This window comes from Leptosomus discolor, chromosome 17, assembly GCF_034619465.1.
Source record: "Leptosomus discolor isolate bLepDis1 chromosome 17, bLepDis1.hap2, whole genome shotgun sequence".
Classification (NCBI taxonomy): domain Eukaryota; kingdom Metazoa; phylum Chordata; class Aves; order Leptosomiformes; family Leptosomidae; genus Leptosomus; species Leptosomus discolor.
This window is the reverse complement of record NC_141407.1, coordinates 12,868,949-12,885,079: the sequence shown is the minus strand read 5'-3', so window position 1 is coordinate 12,885,079 and position 16,131 is coordinate 12,868,949. Positions and strand designations below refer to the sequence as shown.

At 37.9% G+C, this 16,131-nt stretch overlaps 1 protein-coding gene across 1 annotated transcript in view; it reads right to left on the bottom strand.

The window, feature by feature from the left end:
* Window positions 1-715: 715 nt before the first annotated feature.
* VAPB (VAMP associated protein B and C) overlaps window positions 716-16,131 on the bottom strand; it is a 30,510-nt gene continuing 15,094 nt past the window's right edge. The window contains exons 2-6 of the mRNA XM_086474533.1: window positions 14,897-15,049; window positions 7,020-7,123; window positions 4,718-4,798; window positions 3,704-3,880; window positions 716-1,581 (exon numbers count right to left, since the gene is read on the bottom strand). Coding sequence (XP_086330659.1) covers window positions 1,423-1,581; window positions 3,704-3,880; window positions 4,718-4,798; window positions 7,020-7,123; window positions 14,897-15,049 — 674 coding nt within the window. The 3' untranslated portion in view covers window positions 716-1,422. The remainder of the gene's footprint in view (window positions 1,582-3,703; window positions 3,881-4,717; window positions 4,799-7,019; window positions 7,124-14,896; window positions 15,050-16,131) is intronic.

Below are 16,131 nucleotides of genomic sequence, written 5' to 3'. Positions count from 1 at the left end.
TTAGAGACAAAATTACCTGAACCTTACTTTCAACAGCTATCAAGCGTCTTTAACTACAGAACCCAACTAAACTGAAAAATGGGAAGTTACCTTGTACCTCAGCAGTCAGCACAGTTACTTTGAACAACATTTATGTGTATCAGGCTCATGATCAGGGTGTTTGGATTGATTTTAAAATCAGGCTGGAAAAAAAAAAAATCATCCTGAAACAAGGCTGTAAGTTTCCTTATGCCATAAACAAACTAAGGTGACAGAATACTGTTTCCTCCCCCCCTCTAAAACTGCGAGAGCATGACAAAAGTAACAAAGGAAACGTTAATTTGGGGGCTTTATTTAATTTTTCTTTTCTTTTTTTTTTTTTTTTTTTTTTTTTTTTTTTTTTTAAGATGCTACATAGTCAAACAGGATTGGTCTTTTACGGCATAGGACTAGTTTACTACTAATATTTTTTCCCCTAGATAGACTTATTTACATACAAAAACAGTTTCCTGACCACTGTTTCTCCAATGCTCAGATGATCAAAACTCCCAACAATTGTGTAGTGCCCAAAACACCAGGAGGCAGAAGAATCTTGCATCACTACAGCAGCAAATTTTTAGTTCTAGTCACTGGCTTTAAACAGGTGCCTTTTCATACCATATAGTATTAGTCAATTTTGTGACAATAAGGAAACATGAGATGAAATACATTAAATAAGTTAAATATGCATTAAACATCTCTGAATAACATTTTAATTCAACTAAATGAACCAACAGCAATGTAGCTTGGTCCCTTTATGAGAACAAGGCATTGACCTTTATTCCGAATGAGCGTCATACCAGTCAGTATATGCCTCTTCATGATGCCTAGCACATTCAGCATTGCCACATACAATTCTTTTCAGCTTCTCACTATTCATTTAAGTGCCAAGAAATTGGTAACTTGCACAGAGTTGAAGACACTGACAGAAACTGTTAAATTTATGAGCAGAATGGTGGATTAACGTATTCTACAGAAGTTATCAACACCTCCTGCCTAACCCAGCTCCAAACATCCAATAGGGCCAGCTCCAGCAGTGGAGGAGTAGTTTTTTCTATTTTTCCTTTTTTTTTTTTCTTTTTTTTTCTTAAAAAGAGGTAATCCAGCAACATGTACCAGGGTCTAAGAATGTTTAAAATGACATATACAATATTCCATTGTAGTGTTAAATCATTATTTTCTCCCCCCTTTCATCACTGAAGCATATTCTCTTTCGTTCATTCACTCATGGTACATTTTGAACTTTCTAGATTATGTTACATAGTATTTGTGCAGGGGTAATTTAAAGGCAAGACCTGTGAGATGTCATACATTAAATTTTTTTTTAAACATTGTTATGAATAAATTCAATCCACTGATATGGCAGAACCATCAAACCAATTTACAATTTCCAGCATGCTGCCTCTACAAGGCTATTTTTCCTATAATTACACCAAAGACAAAGAACAAAACCACCAAAGCAAGTAGTCTGGAGCTGAGCCCTTCATCCTTGACAGCAGCTGCAGAAGCAGATATTGGGTTGTTTGTCTGGGGTGCCTTCCTCATCCGCAGTCCATCTTCTTCCTAAAGGAAGAGGTATGGATTATTTCTACTGAAAAAAAAAGCTATAAATATTCACCCTTATCATATTTATTTTAGGTAGGCATAATAAAATCGGGAAAAGCTAATTTATATCTAATTTAGAGCTCTATTTCCTAGATAATCCTGAGAAGGAAAGGGTAGCGAGGTAGGAGAGAAATTCTGTATCTACTTGACCAGCAGAGCAAAAACCACACACTCTTGGAAGTTTTCACCTGCTGACTAAGGGGAAGCAATGAGGAAGTCTGCAAGAACACTTGGTCTAAAGTCTGGAGAAAGCTCCAGAACTTCAAAAACAATGACAAAGGGAACAGCATGAAGATGCTTCTCTTGCTCTGTAAGCAAATATAGCGCTGCTGGGGAAAATGCTTTTCAATAGAACTACGACACGTTGTGAAAAATATGCAACTTTAAGGCAATTACATTAATCACTCCCCTAGTTAGATGTCACAAGCAAACCACCGTTTGAAGGGAGATCTATTTCCCCTATCATATTAATACTGACATTTTGACATGAAACTAATGGCAATAATTAGGATATTTTCTTGGTATGAATTTGACAGCTCTCTTGATTTAAAGATGTAGGAGACAACAGACAGAACAACATCAGAACACCAGATACTAGCATTTCAAGTGCAGACAATGTTTCCCACGTCTTGATCTGAACTGTTGTGCAGCACTCCACTCCACACACACAGAGAGCACTTCAGGAGATGGTAAAATGAGCCTTTTGTGACCTAACCTGCACACAGCTGAAGCAACAGGTTAGACTTTTTGATGTGATATAGTATTATAGTGCGAAAGTACAACATACTGAAGCAAAAGCCTCCAGTCTATACATAAAAAAATTACTCAAGAAATAAAATAGTAGTGGAAGTTACTGCAGCCTTAAAAATTGTCAAAGAAGTGACATTCAAAAGGCTCGGTGTACGTCAGTGCTTCTCACTTTTGAATTCAAAGGGGCACCTAACATTCTGGAGGAAAACATGCTTTAAAAATAATTATTTTTTTAATAAAAGTCACAGACTACCTGATACCTCACTACTGCTATAAGTCCGGATGGGGACAACTAACTTTCATAAACAATAAAATGTTGTTTACCTATATAGTATTTTCACTGCTAGAAACAACATATTTTCATTTTAAGTATTTTAACTTCCTCTAGCCTGACACTGACAGCACATTGTTTTCTGATGTGTTACAGATGTCTCCAACACTCCACAAAGGGAACAAAGAGCTCATCGTTTTAAGACATCAGCTCAATTCTACACATCTCCTGTAGAGCGTTTATTCAAGACTGATTTGCAATAAAATCAAATCAAATCACAGAGTACTTATAGTATTGTGAGATGCTGGCAAAACAAGAACACAAGGAAAAGTTAAGGTCTGTCTCAGCTCTATACATGTTATTTCTACGTGCAAAACAAAACTCGTTTGCAAATGTTTAAAGACTTTCTTCATGCATCAGTCAGCCAAGCAGCATCAGAGCTGACAGAACAGAGTTCCTTTCACTGGGCTCCAATAGTCACAAATTCCAAATTTTCATTGGTGCTGTTATCTGTGAAACTAGACGTTTACAACAAATGAAACTACAGAGCAGAGTTTTTCAGCATAGTGATAAAGCCTTCTCAATCACTTGATTTCGCAGCACTGTGCTGGATATGGCAGGAAGCACATTCCCTATTAATCTGTCTTACTTTGGTCACTCCAACCGAGTATTATAGGTGCAATTACTAAAACACTCAGTATTTGCACAACACTGCCCTCAAGCTCCCATCAGTTTGAGAGAAAGGGCCAGATCCAACAATGAACACTTAATTCAGACTGAGAAAATTAGGTGGGAAAAGAAAAAAAAAGAAGAGAGGGAATTCATTACTTTGGGTTGCTAGCCAATCAGTTTCTTTGACTGCATGACTTGTACACTCCTTTCAAAGTCAGCACTGATTTCAACACTTTTTCTCAGTTTATGAAGAGAGAAACCTAAATTATCTTTTAATTTATAGACAATATTAAAATATTGCGCCAAGGTCAAGTAACCAAACCTTTAAGTCGAAAGCTTCTTTTTCAGGAAAGGGGTAAATCTGAAAAAAAGAAAATGTATCTTTACCTTAAACTGTTTATTCTCCTCCCGTAACCTCTGAACTTCTACTTGAAGCCTCTTATAATCTTCCATTACTTTCTTAACTTCAGTGTCATCCAAAGAAGAACTTATTGATTTAGACATTACAGAGGAATCTGTCTTTGTTGCAGTTGTGGATACAATTTTATTTATTTCTATGTCATGCTGTTAAAAAAGGGATAGAGTGATTTTTGGTTAGTTATTAGCACCACACCACACACCTGATATTTAGGAGGAGAATCAGGTACAATTGTCTGTGCACACCTGAAACGTGCCTGTATCAAAAGAAATAAACAACATTTTTCTTTCTGCAACCTTTACTTCCCCTTTCTGTTTCACAGAAAACACCAGATCAGCAGCAGTACGTGCAGACAGAACGACCTCAGCTTTTCAGTCCCTGCATATATGGAAAAGGAAATAGCCTTAGACCATGTCCCACAATACAAATGGGAACTTACTTGCTCATGGTCTGCTTATGGAATATTAATGCTCTCCCCACCTTTCCCTTCCCAAGCACAATACAAGCAGCAATGGCCGCTAACTGCATTTATGTCTTTCTTACTAGCTTTCTACCAATTTACATGCTCAAATCAGTGTTGTATCAAGGAAACAAAGGGGAGTGTTGGACAGGCAAATGTACATTGCTGATGGTCATAACCACTTCAGTAAAAACTCTGAGCTTTATGACCATCACTCAGCATCTTTCAAATTTTTTTTAACTATTCTTTATGCCCTGATCTTTTGCTAAATGAAAACAGATCAACTCAAAGATTTCTTTGTGCTTGTGTTGCACTTATGTTGTTCAAATTAGCTGCTAGTTACATTAAGCATCACTAAGATTTAAAATAGTTTATATTGTGTTTTCAAAGGGTGATGCCATGAAGGCAGTGAAACAGAGGGTTCTGTCTTTTACTTATATAGCTGTCTGTATAAACATGCCATTTTACATGATTTACTGTGGTATTAAGTTAAAACACTCAATATGCATCAGAAAATACTCACAGGCTTATCATTTTCCGCTGGTAGCTCAAACACACACCTAAGTTTCGAATCCATGAGTTCTTCTGGTTTTGCTTCTTTCCACTGGAATAATTTAATATTAACTTAATATTAAACATATTAGTATAATAAGGCAGATGGAAAATGTAGTGTATTATGTAAACAAAGCACATCATCTTACTCAGGAAAAACCCCACGGGTGTTTATCATGTTACCATAAACCACATACGCGATGAAAAGTGAAACCAATTACATAACCAAGTGGTACTGTAAAGAAAGACCAGACACTATGAAGGAAATAATTCTAAATAGTCTGAAGCTTACACAGGTAATTTATGAGAGAACTGGGAATTGTGTAAGAGTAATTAGCATAGACAGGGGGAGCTATGGTGCTGATTTAAAAAAAAAAAAGGCAGGTGCATTCAAAGGAAGGAAAAGATAAACCCCCAAATCATAACAACGTTAGTTCTGAAGTCTTTGTTCAGCAGAGTTCCCAAAATTTCACATGAGGTTTTCTTCCTGACTGATAAGAACTACAGGACTGTTCTTCCCTCTCCTTGTTTTCCACCTCCTTATTTTTCAGTATCAATATCTAAACAACAACAGATGTGCTACATGTAGAAAGGGATAGCTTCCCCTCTCATCCTTCTCTCCCCTTCGACTAGGGGATCCACCATAAAAAAATTTCCTTCCAAAATTTTAATAGGGATTAACAGTTACGAGTCTTTGCTCATTATCATCTGTAACCCTGACTAAAAAGACTGATTCATAGTAGTGATATACAGCAAGAAGTGTCCACGTTGTGCCGGAGTTCTCACATGCCTCACTTTGACCGTACTTCTGGCAGCATGGTATTGCTCAGTGTATCTCCAGTAGGTGTCAAATTATGTCTAACCCCTGTACAACCAGAAGTATTTGACTCATCCTAAATAGCTGAATCGTACTTCAGCTCTTCTGTGGCTGAAGTCAGAATTCTATTTCGAGCTCGTTGGCTGCCTGTGAAGTGTTGAAAGCTTTATAGTACTCCAGCAATTTGTCTCACCTGTTTATCCAGAATAGGAAGAGATTTGGAGAGTGGTAACAAAACTGAGAACTGATCAAGTGATATAGGAAAAGAAATCGCATTGGTCTGGATAGGTCTGGAAAACTGAAAGGGCCATCTAGGTCCTAAAAAACATTCTTTGCTAACAGAATAACATTTTTCATCGTATAAAGTTACTCATAAAAATTAAAGAGTTAGAAAGAAAAGCAGACTGCCTTATTTTTCTTGTGATGCAGATATTTTATTTCTATTGCTGTTTCTCCCTCTGGCTCTTACTTTGAGGCCATTAAACAAATATAGTTCCATAAATCTCTTTCAGAAGGGAAATTCTTAACCCTGCAGAGTGCCACAGCTTTAAAAAGTTATTCAGAAGATGCGTATTGTAAGTAGTACCGTAAAAAAGCCATGACACGCACTCTGAGGTTTTCTGCACTTGGCTTTTCTAAGCAATACACGCACATACAAACACACACAAGCCCCACACTTTAAAGTAATGGCTTTTTTTGTTTTATTATCATTTCCTCAATAGCTACTGAGTATTCTGTCATGCTAACAAAAGCTATTCTAGAGAAAGTCTCCTTGTGCCTTCCTGCAGTAGCAAATCTTGCTGTTATAGGAAAGCTACCAGTTGACATACTGGTTTGTTCCTTTCCAAGTTGGCTTAATGTAGCCTGACATCTTATTTCTACATCTTTTGTCCTTCTTTGCTTCAGCACCTACATAATTCTGCTACTCTCATTTGTAATCCACAGGACAAAATACATGAGGGCCTTTCATTTACCTAAGCCGCAACAGACATTGGCAGGGATAAAGAAAAATACCACACTTATAAATCACCCTCCTGGTTCTTGCTGGGAAAAGGCACCACTCAAGGGAAGACTCAAGACTGAGAGTAGAAGCATAAAATATAAAAGATGCCACAGACTTAGAATATATTCTATTCCTTAGAATATGTAAGTTTGCCTTTCTAAAAACGATATATTGAAAAAAATTACTACTTAACACTTGTTTCATGGCTTGGTATACCATTACTGATAGCAGCACCCTAAAGAAGCGCAGACACCAACAGTGTCTTTCGGTGCAAAATTCCTGGGGCCTGGAATAAACAGAAAACACCTTGCCATGCACAGAGGTGGAAATACAGCAAAGCTTTCAAGGATCGTTCCAGTGCGGTTTGACAACAGCCCGTAAGCAACGCAGTAAAAGGTCTTATAAAATTATACAATCTGAAAGAAATCCGTTTTAATTCATTTCAATACTTACTACTGCTTCCATATCTGAAGTATCAGCTGGAGCAAACATAGACTGAACCATAAACTTGTGTTTACTTTTCTCATTAGGGTCATAGTCAAAAGGCTGTAGCATCACTGCAAGAAAAATCCGAAAACACATTATGTTAACACTGCTCTGATGCATAGTCATGCACTGATTAAATAGTTACCAGATTTAAGAAATACAAACATTAAAATGACTTCAAGTTGTGTATCTGTTACGACCAAAGCAGCAGCTGAGATCAGGAACCTCGCTTTAAAACAAAATTTTAGAAGAAGGTAAGAGAAACAGGCTTCTTCAGTTCATCTAGATTTTTGTCTGAGAATTTTGGAAGTGCTGATCGCTGTACAATATTCCATACACAACTATAGCAAGATAGTAATAGTAATTTATAGTAAATAGGATAATTTACATATCTTCTGGGACAGAGGGAAAAATTCTCAAAGAAAGCACCTTTTTTTTCTTCCTTCATCCTTGAGGCAGAAGTAACAAGCTGGCATTTTGATTAGCTGTACACACAGCATTGCTGATTGTTTCTGAGAAAAGCTATGGAGGCAAAGTCAAACATCTTAAACCTTGGGGCTCAAGTCTCAGGATAGAAGTTTCCTCTACAAAGTCTAAGGGTCTCATGGTATTTGTTTTATCAAGCACAGGTATTTCTCTTCCAAAATCAAGTTGCTGAAAGTTTGTTACCAATTTATGGCTGGAATTTTATGGTTAAATGCGATATAAACTTTGCCTCTGAAAGGTAAACAAGAAATGTATTTCTCTCCCTTCAAAAAAAAACAAACCAAAACAAAAAAACACAAACATTTCAGAATTTACTTACACAGAAAACAACTGTGTTCAGGGGACAGAGAGCAAGGAACAGCATGTTTTGGGCTGTGTGTGTGCTTTTTTATATTTTATTAAATTTATTTAATATTAGGAATTTTCGTATCTTTTCTTTTTGGTTAAAGAACTAACATATTAAAGTAACTTGAAGAGGGGCAGTTATGTATGTCACTTACACGGAATATTCTTTAATCGTGGTGGTCACTTAGAACCCCTACGTTTTACAAATGACACCTGGATATTCAGTTACTGTGACATGAACAAACACAGGTTTGGCTTTAACATGAGACAGAACGTAAGTGAAAACAAGCAAAGCAGTTTACACAAACATGTTATTAGAGACTGCAAAAAACTACCACCCCCTCAAGTCTAAAATGAAGCTTACATATACTGCAATTACTACAAACATTAAAAATGGTGTAAGGTTTAAAAATTCACATTTTACAACCCATGAAGCTACTTTAGTCCCTCAACTCAATCACTATGAAGAGAAGCAGTTCAAGAATTAGGATTACTTTCAAGTTCTAGTGCTATTAAAAATCATGTGCCCAAATTCACATGCACTAATTGCAGGGATTTGTCATATAAAAGCAACATCCAAAGATCCCATTTATTGCAAATGAAGGCAAGTCAAACCAGTTTGTCTCCTTCAATGAGCAGAATGTGTTATGGCTGTGCCATCTTTACTATGAACACAATCTGTGACTATCAACAACCACATGCCTCTTAAAGCCAGTAGACAGACAGCAAATTCTCTCAGATGAGGTGCTTTAAAAATTATTACACATTTTTAACTCACCTTGCAGCAATCAAATACTAGTCCAAAATATATGTTTGCAAATTAACAGGTTACTTTAAAAACTATTTTTCCAAACAGAAGTGGCAGCACTGTGAAAGCACATGTATTTCAACATTGCACAATACATCACTGAAAAGCAGCAGCACAATTTTTCTCTCCTCCGCAGAAGACCCCTAACTTATTTCAAATCCACGTAGTATGTAAGATCCAACCGGGTAGTCAAAACCATCCACTGTTTATGGAACTTCTCCAGATCTTCAGTTTTACCAGTTTGCTTTGCCGAGTGTAACTGTAAGCTCATCTGAAAACCATTATTTCCCAAGCGATAGTGCTGAAGCCATTCTCAAATGCCAAACGATTGCTGCTCTGAATTCCTTTCACTGAATCATAAGAGCAAGCAGCTAGAGAGGGCTTGACAGTACAAACGTTGTTAGCACTTGTATTTTTAGATCAATACATGAAAGCCACATTGACACAAATTCAGCAAATGTCTTGTAAGCCAGATGGGAAGCTCAGAAACACATACTTTGTTCAAGAGGAAACCAAACCATTTCAACGTTTATTCACGTATTATTGGGGGTTTCTGTGAAAGATCAGTTCCATATAACTGCCCTAATTGCTGGAGAATTTGCTACTGTGAATGTGGCTCCTTTGTTTTAACTGGAAATGCCATACCTTATGCAAGAACTATGTGAAAAGCCTATGTTCCTACCCAATGCCTTATCTCATCTGGTCAAAAGTTTCTGACCAGCTTTTATCAGAACCTGGAGTTCTAAGAAACAAAATCATTAACATGAACTTCACATTTACTAGCACCAGCATCCATTAAGCAGAGATACGTATTTCAACCACTTTTTAAACTGATCACCCTACAGCTAAAGCACCAGAAGCATTCTACCTCAAGTCAAACTGCAAAGTCATTGAGGGATCACCAGGATGAGAAGTAACGCAAGTTGTATTTGTTAGCCCACTTGTCTCTCTCAAAATTCAAACACGAAGGACCACCCTTACATACATCCTGTTCTGAAGTGTTTCCAAAGAAATGGATACCAGTTTTCTCACACATTCCTGCTACACTTCCTGTATTTCATGCAAGGCCCTCTGTAGATAGTGAAGGAAAGGTGGTGACCACCTAATATGCTCTTTCCTTCTCCTAGAACATGGAAGCAAGGGACATGGAAGGAGGCAAATCTCTACCCGTAATGCCTGCTAGGATATAGCAGTCCCTTCCAAGAGCAGACGGAACAGAAATGTCTCCCTGCTCAGATAGTCAACAACATCTAGTTTCCATCTAAATTTATTAATGGCCTGTTTACTTGGTCCTGGACCAATACTGTCCTTATGCTTAAATATCAAAGAAGGGGAAGAGTCATTTACCTCTGGTGCTCTCCAAGACATCAATTACAGTAACTCTTGGCCTTCTGGTAAACTAAATAAGCTGGACTCGGTGTGTCCTCTTCAGGCCAGGCTCCCCATTCACTCTCTGCACCTGTTCTGGCTTGAACTCCTCTATACGAGCTACTCTAATTATACATCCAGGAAATTTTACTAGTGTTTTGGACAACAGCGTTTATACCCTCTTATCTCTTCCATTATCCAGCCTGTTTATACATACCACATTTGCCTTATTCACAGCCACATCATGTCAGCATCTTAGTCACCCTTGCCAGCCCCCTTTGTTTAACAAGCTTGCAATTATAGCACGACTATTTTATTCTCCAAGTACATGATTTTGCAGTTTTTCTGATGAAACTCATCATCTGTTTCTCTTACGGTAGCCTTCAAGACACCCATTTTTGCTGAGTATCTTCAGCCTCCCAACTTTACATCATCATCAGTTTTTAGTGTACTCTTTGTGCCAGAATTGCTTATAAAAGCATTAAACAAGATTAGTACCAATAATCATTCTCAAGAAATGTCACTAGTAACTTCCTGCTATTACATTTCCACCCACCACATCACTGTTTACTCTCAAGTAGCCCATTCAATTGTCTCTGAATCTATTTTTCTTTTCTAGCTTTATTGATAATTTTCCCAAAAGGCACTGCATGAAAATTCTTTATAAAAGATCAAATCTACCACACTTATGGCACCTTTAGATAAAGTACCCCAACCAGCGACAGGGACAAGCCTCAAGATCATGGTGCAATTTGATCAGCTCTGCTGGAGGTGAGTAAAGGACGCTCGCATCTACAGGAATAGGCAGAATCCACTGCACCACTTCGCACTTGTTCCAGGTTTACAGAGTTCTTGCTGTAAATATTTCAATAGTACTAAAAGACGTTGAATCTGTAAAGATCAAAACAGATTCTTCTAAAGCAAGCGGACAAACCGAATCTCGGCAGTCACTACATAGTCCTGGGACGCTGGGAGGAACAGTGTGCAGCAGCAACGTTGTCTTGTGAGAGCTGGGGGCTACAGCAGTGGATGGGACACGATTGGTGTCTTGGCGAAAGGGGCAGACCCACTGTGACTGAAAAGAAGAGCAGCTGCAGAAGCACCTTCCTGAAGGCAAGGCAAACTGCCTCTTCAAAGCCAGGCCAGTTTACAAAAGACTAAAAATCCCCCCAAAGGATATTCGACAGCAACCTAAGGATAACGTCAGCTTCTCCCATTTTTAGGAAGCATGTTCAGACTGCTCTCTTCAGCGGGACACCGTGCAAGATGGTACCATCTGTACTTCCTCTCTCCCCCCGTTATACACCTATCTGCAGACTCATCAGCATCTGCTTATATTTTTTCATTTTTCCTTTGTAATCCATTCATGCCTTTATTTAGATTTCAACCTCTCGGAAGCCACAAAAAATCAGGTATCTTTGTTGAAATAAGACAGGTTTAACAAAAATGGGATGTGTGCAAAATACTCTTCTTTTCAAAGCATTTCAGACCAAATGCAATGAAATCAGATGACAGCGCGCACACATACACTTCCCAACAGTTACATAAACTCAGCTGTTAAAATTACATGCCATTATATAACAGGTGAAAACACGGGCTACAAATCTGACACCGCAGCAAGCGGCGCATGCTGACAGGGCCTTAAATGCTGGTATTTAGGAGAAGCTGCGATATGGCATAAGCAGCCAGTATTTGAGACTCCACTAGAATAAAGCAAGCTTTAGTCTTCTAGCACCTTATGTATTTTAAATGAGCCACCATACTAACATGACATAAAGTGGAATAATATTCTGACTGCTGCCTCTATCTTAGGGCAGAATATCTTCTCAAATACTTACATCGAAATAGTACAGATACAGTTTCACAGGAGTGTAACAAAGGCATTCAGTTACTGCAGTGCAAGGAAGATAAGGTTGCCCCAAACAGCTTCAGTCAGTAACTAATAAATTGTTCCAGAACTTCGTGCCACTATACTTAGGCTCTCATTTTTTAGAGGGATGAGGTGCGGTACCAATGCAGTGCTACCAAGTGGCTGTGTTAAAGCCAGTCAGCAGTTCTCAAGAGGAGAGACTGCATATAGTAACACAGCCCCATTAGTTTAAGCATCCGGAAGTTATTACTGAATTAACTATATTTAGTAATTTATCATCAGTATTATTTTCACTAGGTTCGGAGGAATTCAAGTCCTATTTATTCAAGTCCTATTTTTATGCCCAATGCAAGACTTGAATTACGTGACTGAAACATAACTGATTCAGAGGTAAAGAAACTAACCCTAGTTATTTTTCGCTTCATTAGCTCCAAAATCAGCCCCCTGTTCTTAAGCAACATTACTCCAAAGTAAAGGTTAAACACATCTCCCCCCTTTCTGTGGATTTGAAAACAATTCTGCTAAGTTAATGAAAGTCCCCTCTTTGATCTCCCCCCCCTCCAAAAGATCCCTTCTCCTAATCAGAACCAAAGACACTGCCATCTTTAACTCCAAAATTAGGTCCCATGCATGGTTTAAAGGAGCTACCAGGAGTGCAATATATACAGCTCCATTAAAGAGAAAGTCAACCACAGTACAAGACGAAGACAGTTTCAGTTTAGAATGTTTTAGGAAATAAAGAATTAACATTTATAACCTCAGAATTCTGTAACACATCTACTTAAACATTGTCCTTAATATATTACTTAAAGAACAATGAATACATACTGCGTGCTTTTCAAAATATAATGTTAATGCAGGGACCTGCAATTTCGGATTATTATTTATTACTATTAAGTTATTATCAGCACGAAAATACATAGAACACAAATGTGAGCTTGTGATTAAATATACCATAGCCATTTGCAAAACTAACTGAACCATAAATCACTATAAATAACGTTATCAGAAAAGGGAAATTTTTCAAAGCTATGTAAGCAAGAGCAAAGCATAGCTTAGGGTTAGCACAGCCAAGTATCCCATGATGAGAGATCAAGTCAAGTCTTGGACTAGATCCATATTCTATCTGGTATGCCGCTGGGAAGAGTTGGGCTGGAAAAGCAAGAAAGACATGGGCATGCTGGTAGCATAACAAAAGAGAGTTCACACAATACTCGCCTATACTATATTCTGCTCAAGGTAGAGCGAAGGGTCATTGTAAGCAGAAGTTTAAGAAAACACTCAATGTTGAGATCAAGATGACATTTAAAAAACCATGGTATGTGCCTGCAAAGGAAGCAGGCTTTTAATTTTTAAAGTTCATCTGAAAGATGAAAAGAATCCACATCTTTATAGCAGGAAGATAATTTGTAGCTAGAAACCATGCTAATTTTCATTATCACATCATTGATTTCTATGCATTTAATATGCTTGCCTGCAGCTAGTATAGATGACAGACAGCTTTACTTGGGAATTGTCACGAGTTTCAAAAATCTCAATTTCTCTCTAGAGAGCTTTTCATTTGCATATTAGTCATTTCAGCGCTCACTGAATACGTGCTAGCCTTCTCCTGAAGAAGTGCTTTGCCTGCCCCACCTGTAGCTACCACACTCCCCAGCGATTAACTGCCAGCCAGGCACAATTCTGCAATCACGCACACTCAATTTGACACAATAGAAATCCCAAAGGCAACAGATCAATGAGTGTGCAAATGTAGACATGCACAAGAACACTTACAGGATTAGCGTCTCTTAATGGTACAGTGCAAAGTATTTTTGGGATCAATTTTTATTTTGTTGAAGCAAGCTCTCCAAGGGTGAGGTGTAAAAATACTTCACATTTTATTAAGTAAAAAAGTGAAGTCTTGATTTTTACATTTTGATTCTTTTTTTTTTTGCAAGTAAAAAGCAGTAGTTTTAGCTTCCAAATTTTTTTATTGAAGGCTAGAAAACTTTGGTAACAGACTAACAGCAAACCATATAACCTATCAGTAAGTAATTTTTTTTATCACGCCAATACCGAAATTTTCTAAAAACAGTAAAACAAATCTGCACATTTACAGAAATAGTTTTCTTAACTAAAAAGTCAGAATTCATTCATGCAGTATGCCACTACTACATGCTTTGATAGAATCCTTTATTAAAAACATGGAACGGAGAAGTCATTGAGAAAATACATTGCTTTCAAACACATATCATCGGCAAGTTAATAACACAGAGACATTCTGCTTTGGGAAATACTCAGCTCTTCATGCTTTCAAAGTAAGCCACTCCTTCGCTTTTCCATTACCAAACTTCAGCAAGTCAAGAGCTACTGACTCAGAGAAAATTATTAACATTTCCTATGGAAGAGCAAAGATTTAGTCACTTGACTTTTTTAACACCAAAGCATACTTCATCCTCAAGGAACACAAAACAAGCATGTTTTGAAAATAAATGTTTTTGTTATTGGTTACATTAGGCAGCTTGGCAACAGCCAACACCAGTCTAAGCTGGTGTGGCTGCAGGCCACTCAGTTTTATTCTTCCTGCGACGTGCCAGTCCAAGCACTTGTGTGACCCTGCGGTGGCTGGTTCAGGAAGTTACGCTGGCAAAAAACTAACTGTACAAAAATAATCCCCCAGGGAGGGCAGGGCTGCAGCAGTACTGGTTTGAATAGGCGGGCTAAGGCTGTTAATGAACTACATAAATTATTTATGCATTTCTCCCTTTTTTTCCCCTCGAAAACAAGATGTAAAACCAAACCTATTACTGCTAGATCAGGAATACGGGGAGTAAGGATATATGAAATGGCTCCTTCTCCATGAAATCACAATCTCTTGCTTTTACAAACATTCAACAAAATACTTCCAGATTGCAAAGCATTCCAAGAAATCATTCATTAGAAGACGCTATTGTCAATCACTGGAAAACTGCTTGAATAGCTTACCAGAAACATTAATTGATGTTCCTGCATCGATAATTCCACTGTTAGGCCTTACACAGTATCTACGTGGTGCTGTGGTCTTAACTTTGAAGCACACATTTCTGTCTGTAGGATTGCCAAGTTTCAGGTTTGTAGTGACAACATCTGTGAAAGGACCTGAGGAGGAGAGCAAGAGAAGACTTGAAATCATACAGAAAGCACTTTTCAAGCAAAGGCTAAGCAGGCTCTAAATCTCTGTTCACAAATCTTATAAAGTAATTAGATGTTCAATGTCCATCTACGGCACATACAGATAATCGTGCACGCAAAGCTGAGGATGCAGTGAGGCCTCTGAGCATTCTGACGGGCAGCAGGCTCCAACTGATGTATGATGATACATACAGGAGTACAGTATCGTACGTTAACTACAAAGGGATGATAACAAAGTGGCTACTACAAATTCGTCTGCATACGCAAGCTGTACCTCCACAGAAGCAGGATTCCACCAGGTATTCAGAAATGCCACACCATAACCAGCAAGACAAGCATTCAGTGTGCATCCCCTTTTCCTAACAAGTTGTTTTTGTTTTTTTTTAAAAAATAATTCTCTTGGCTATTAGAGGTGATAAACCAGAAGAAATCCTTGTAAAATAGCCCACCTCACCCAAGAGAGGAAATAACTATATGGAAACAGGAAAATCCATAGACAGACACTGAGAGCAGTGACAAAGATTTCTATATTAGCAAAGCCTGAAACCAAACCGTCGTCAAGTTCTGCAACACCAAGTGCAGGCAAATCAATTTCTCCCAGGCTCACTACCTAGCTGCAACTGCCAAAATCCCTCAGGTTATTGGAAAGGCTAGTTACCAATTTTCTACAAGACACTGATAAATCAGACAGGCAGCATGCAACTGCAGTGCTTGCTCAGATGGTAAAGAAGTAAAATTAAAAGAAATATAACCACACTTTGATCAACTGTCTTCTGCATAAAAGTAATTAATTTGAACCCTGAATAAAATATCTTCATCTATCCTCAGGAGTAAAAGCAAATTGGTCAAAAACCTCATTGAATCTTTCCTTGCAGAAATGACAGCCCTAAAATTTAAATAGGGTGAATGATGATGATAATGATGATGATAATAACAACAAAAATACAACAAAAATTCCACCGTCCTCCTCCTGCAGCTTAGTTGGCTTAAAATAATTTAAGTTTGCTTCCTTTTCTACAGATTTTTCACACAAATTTGTCTCCTAATAT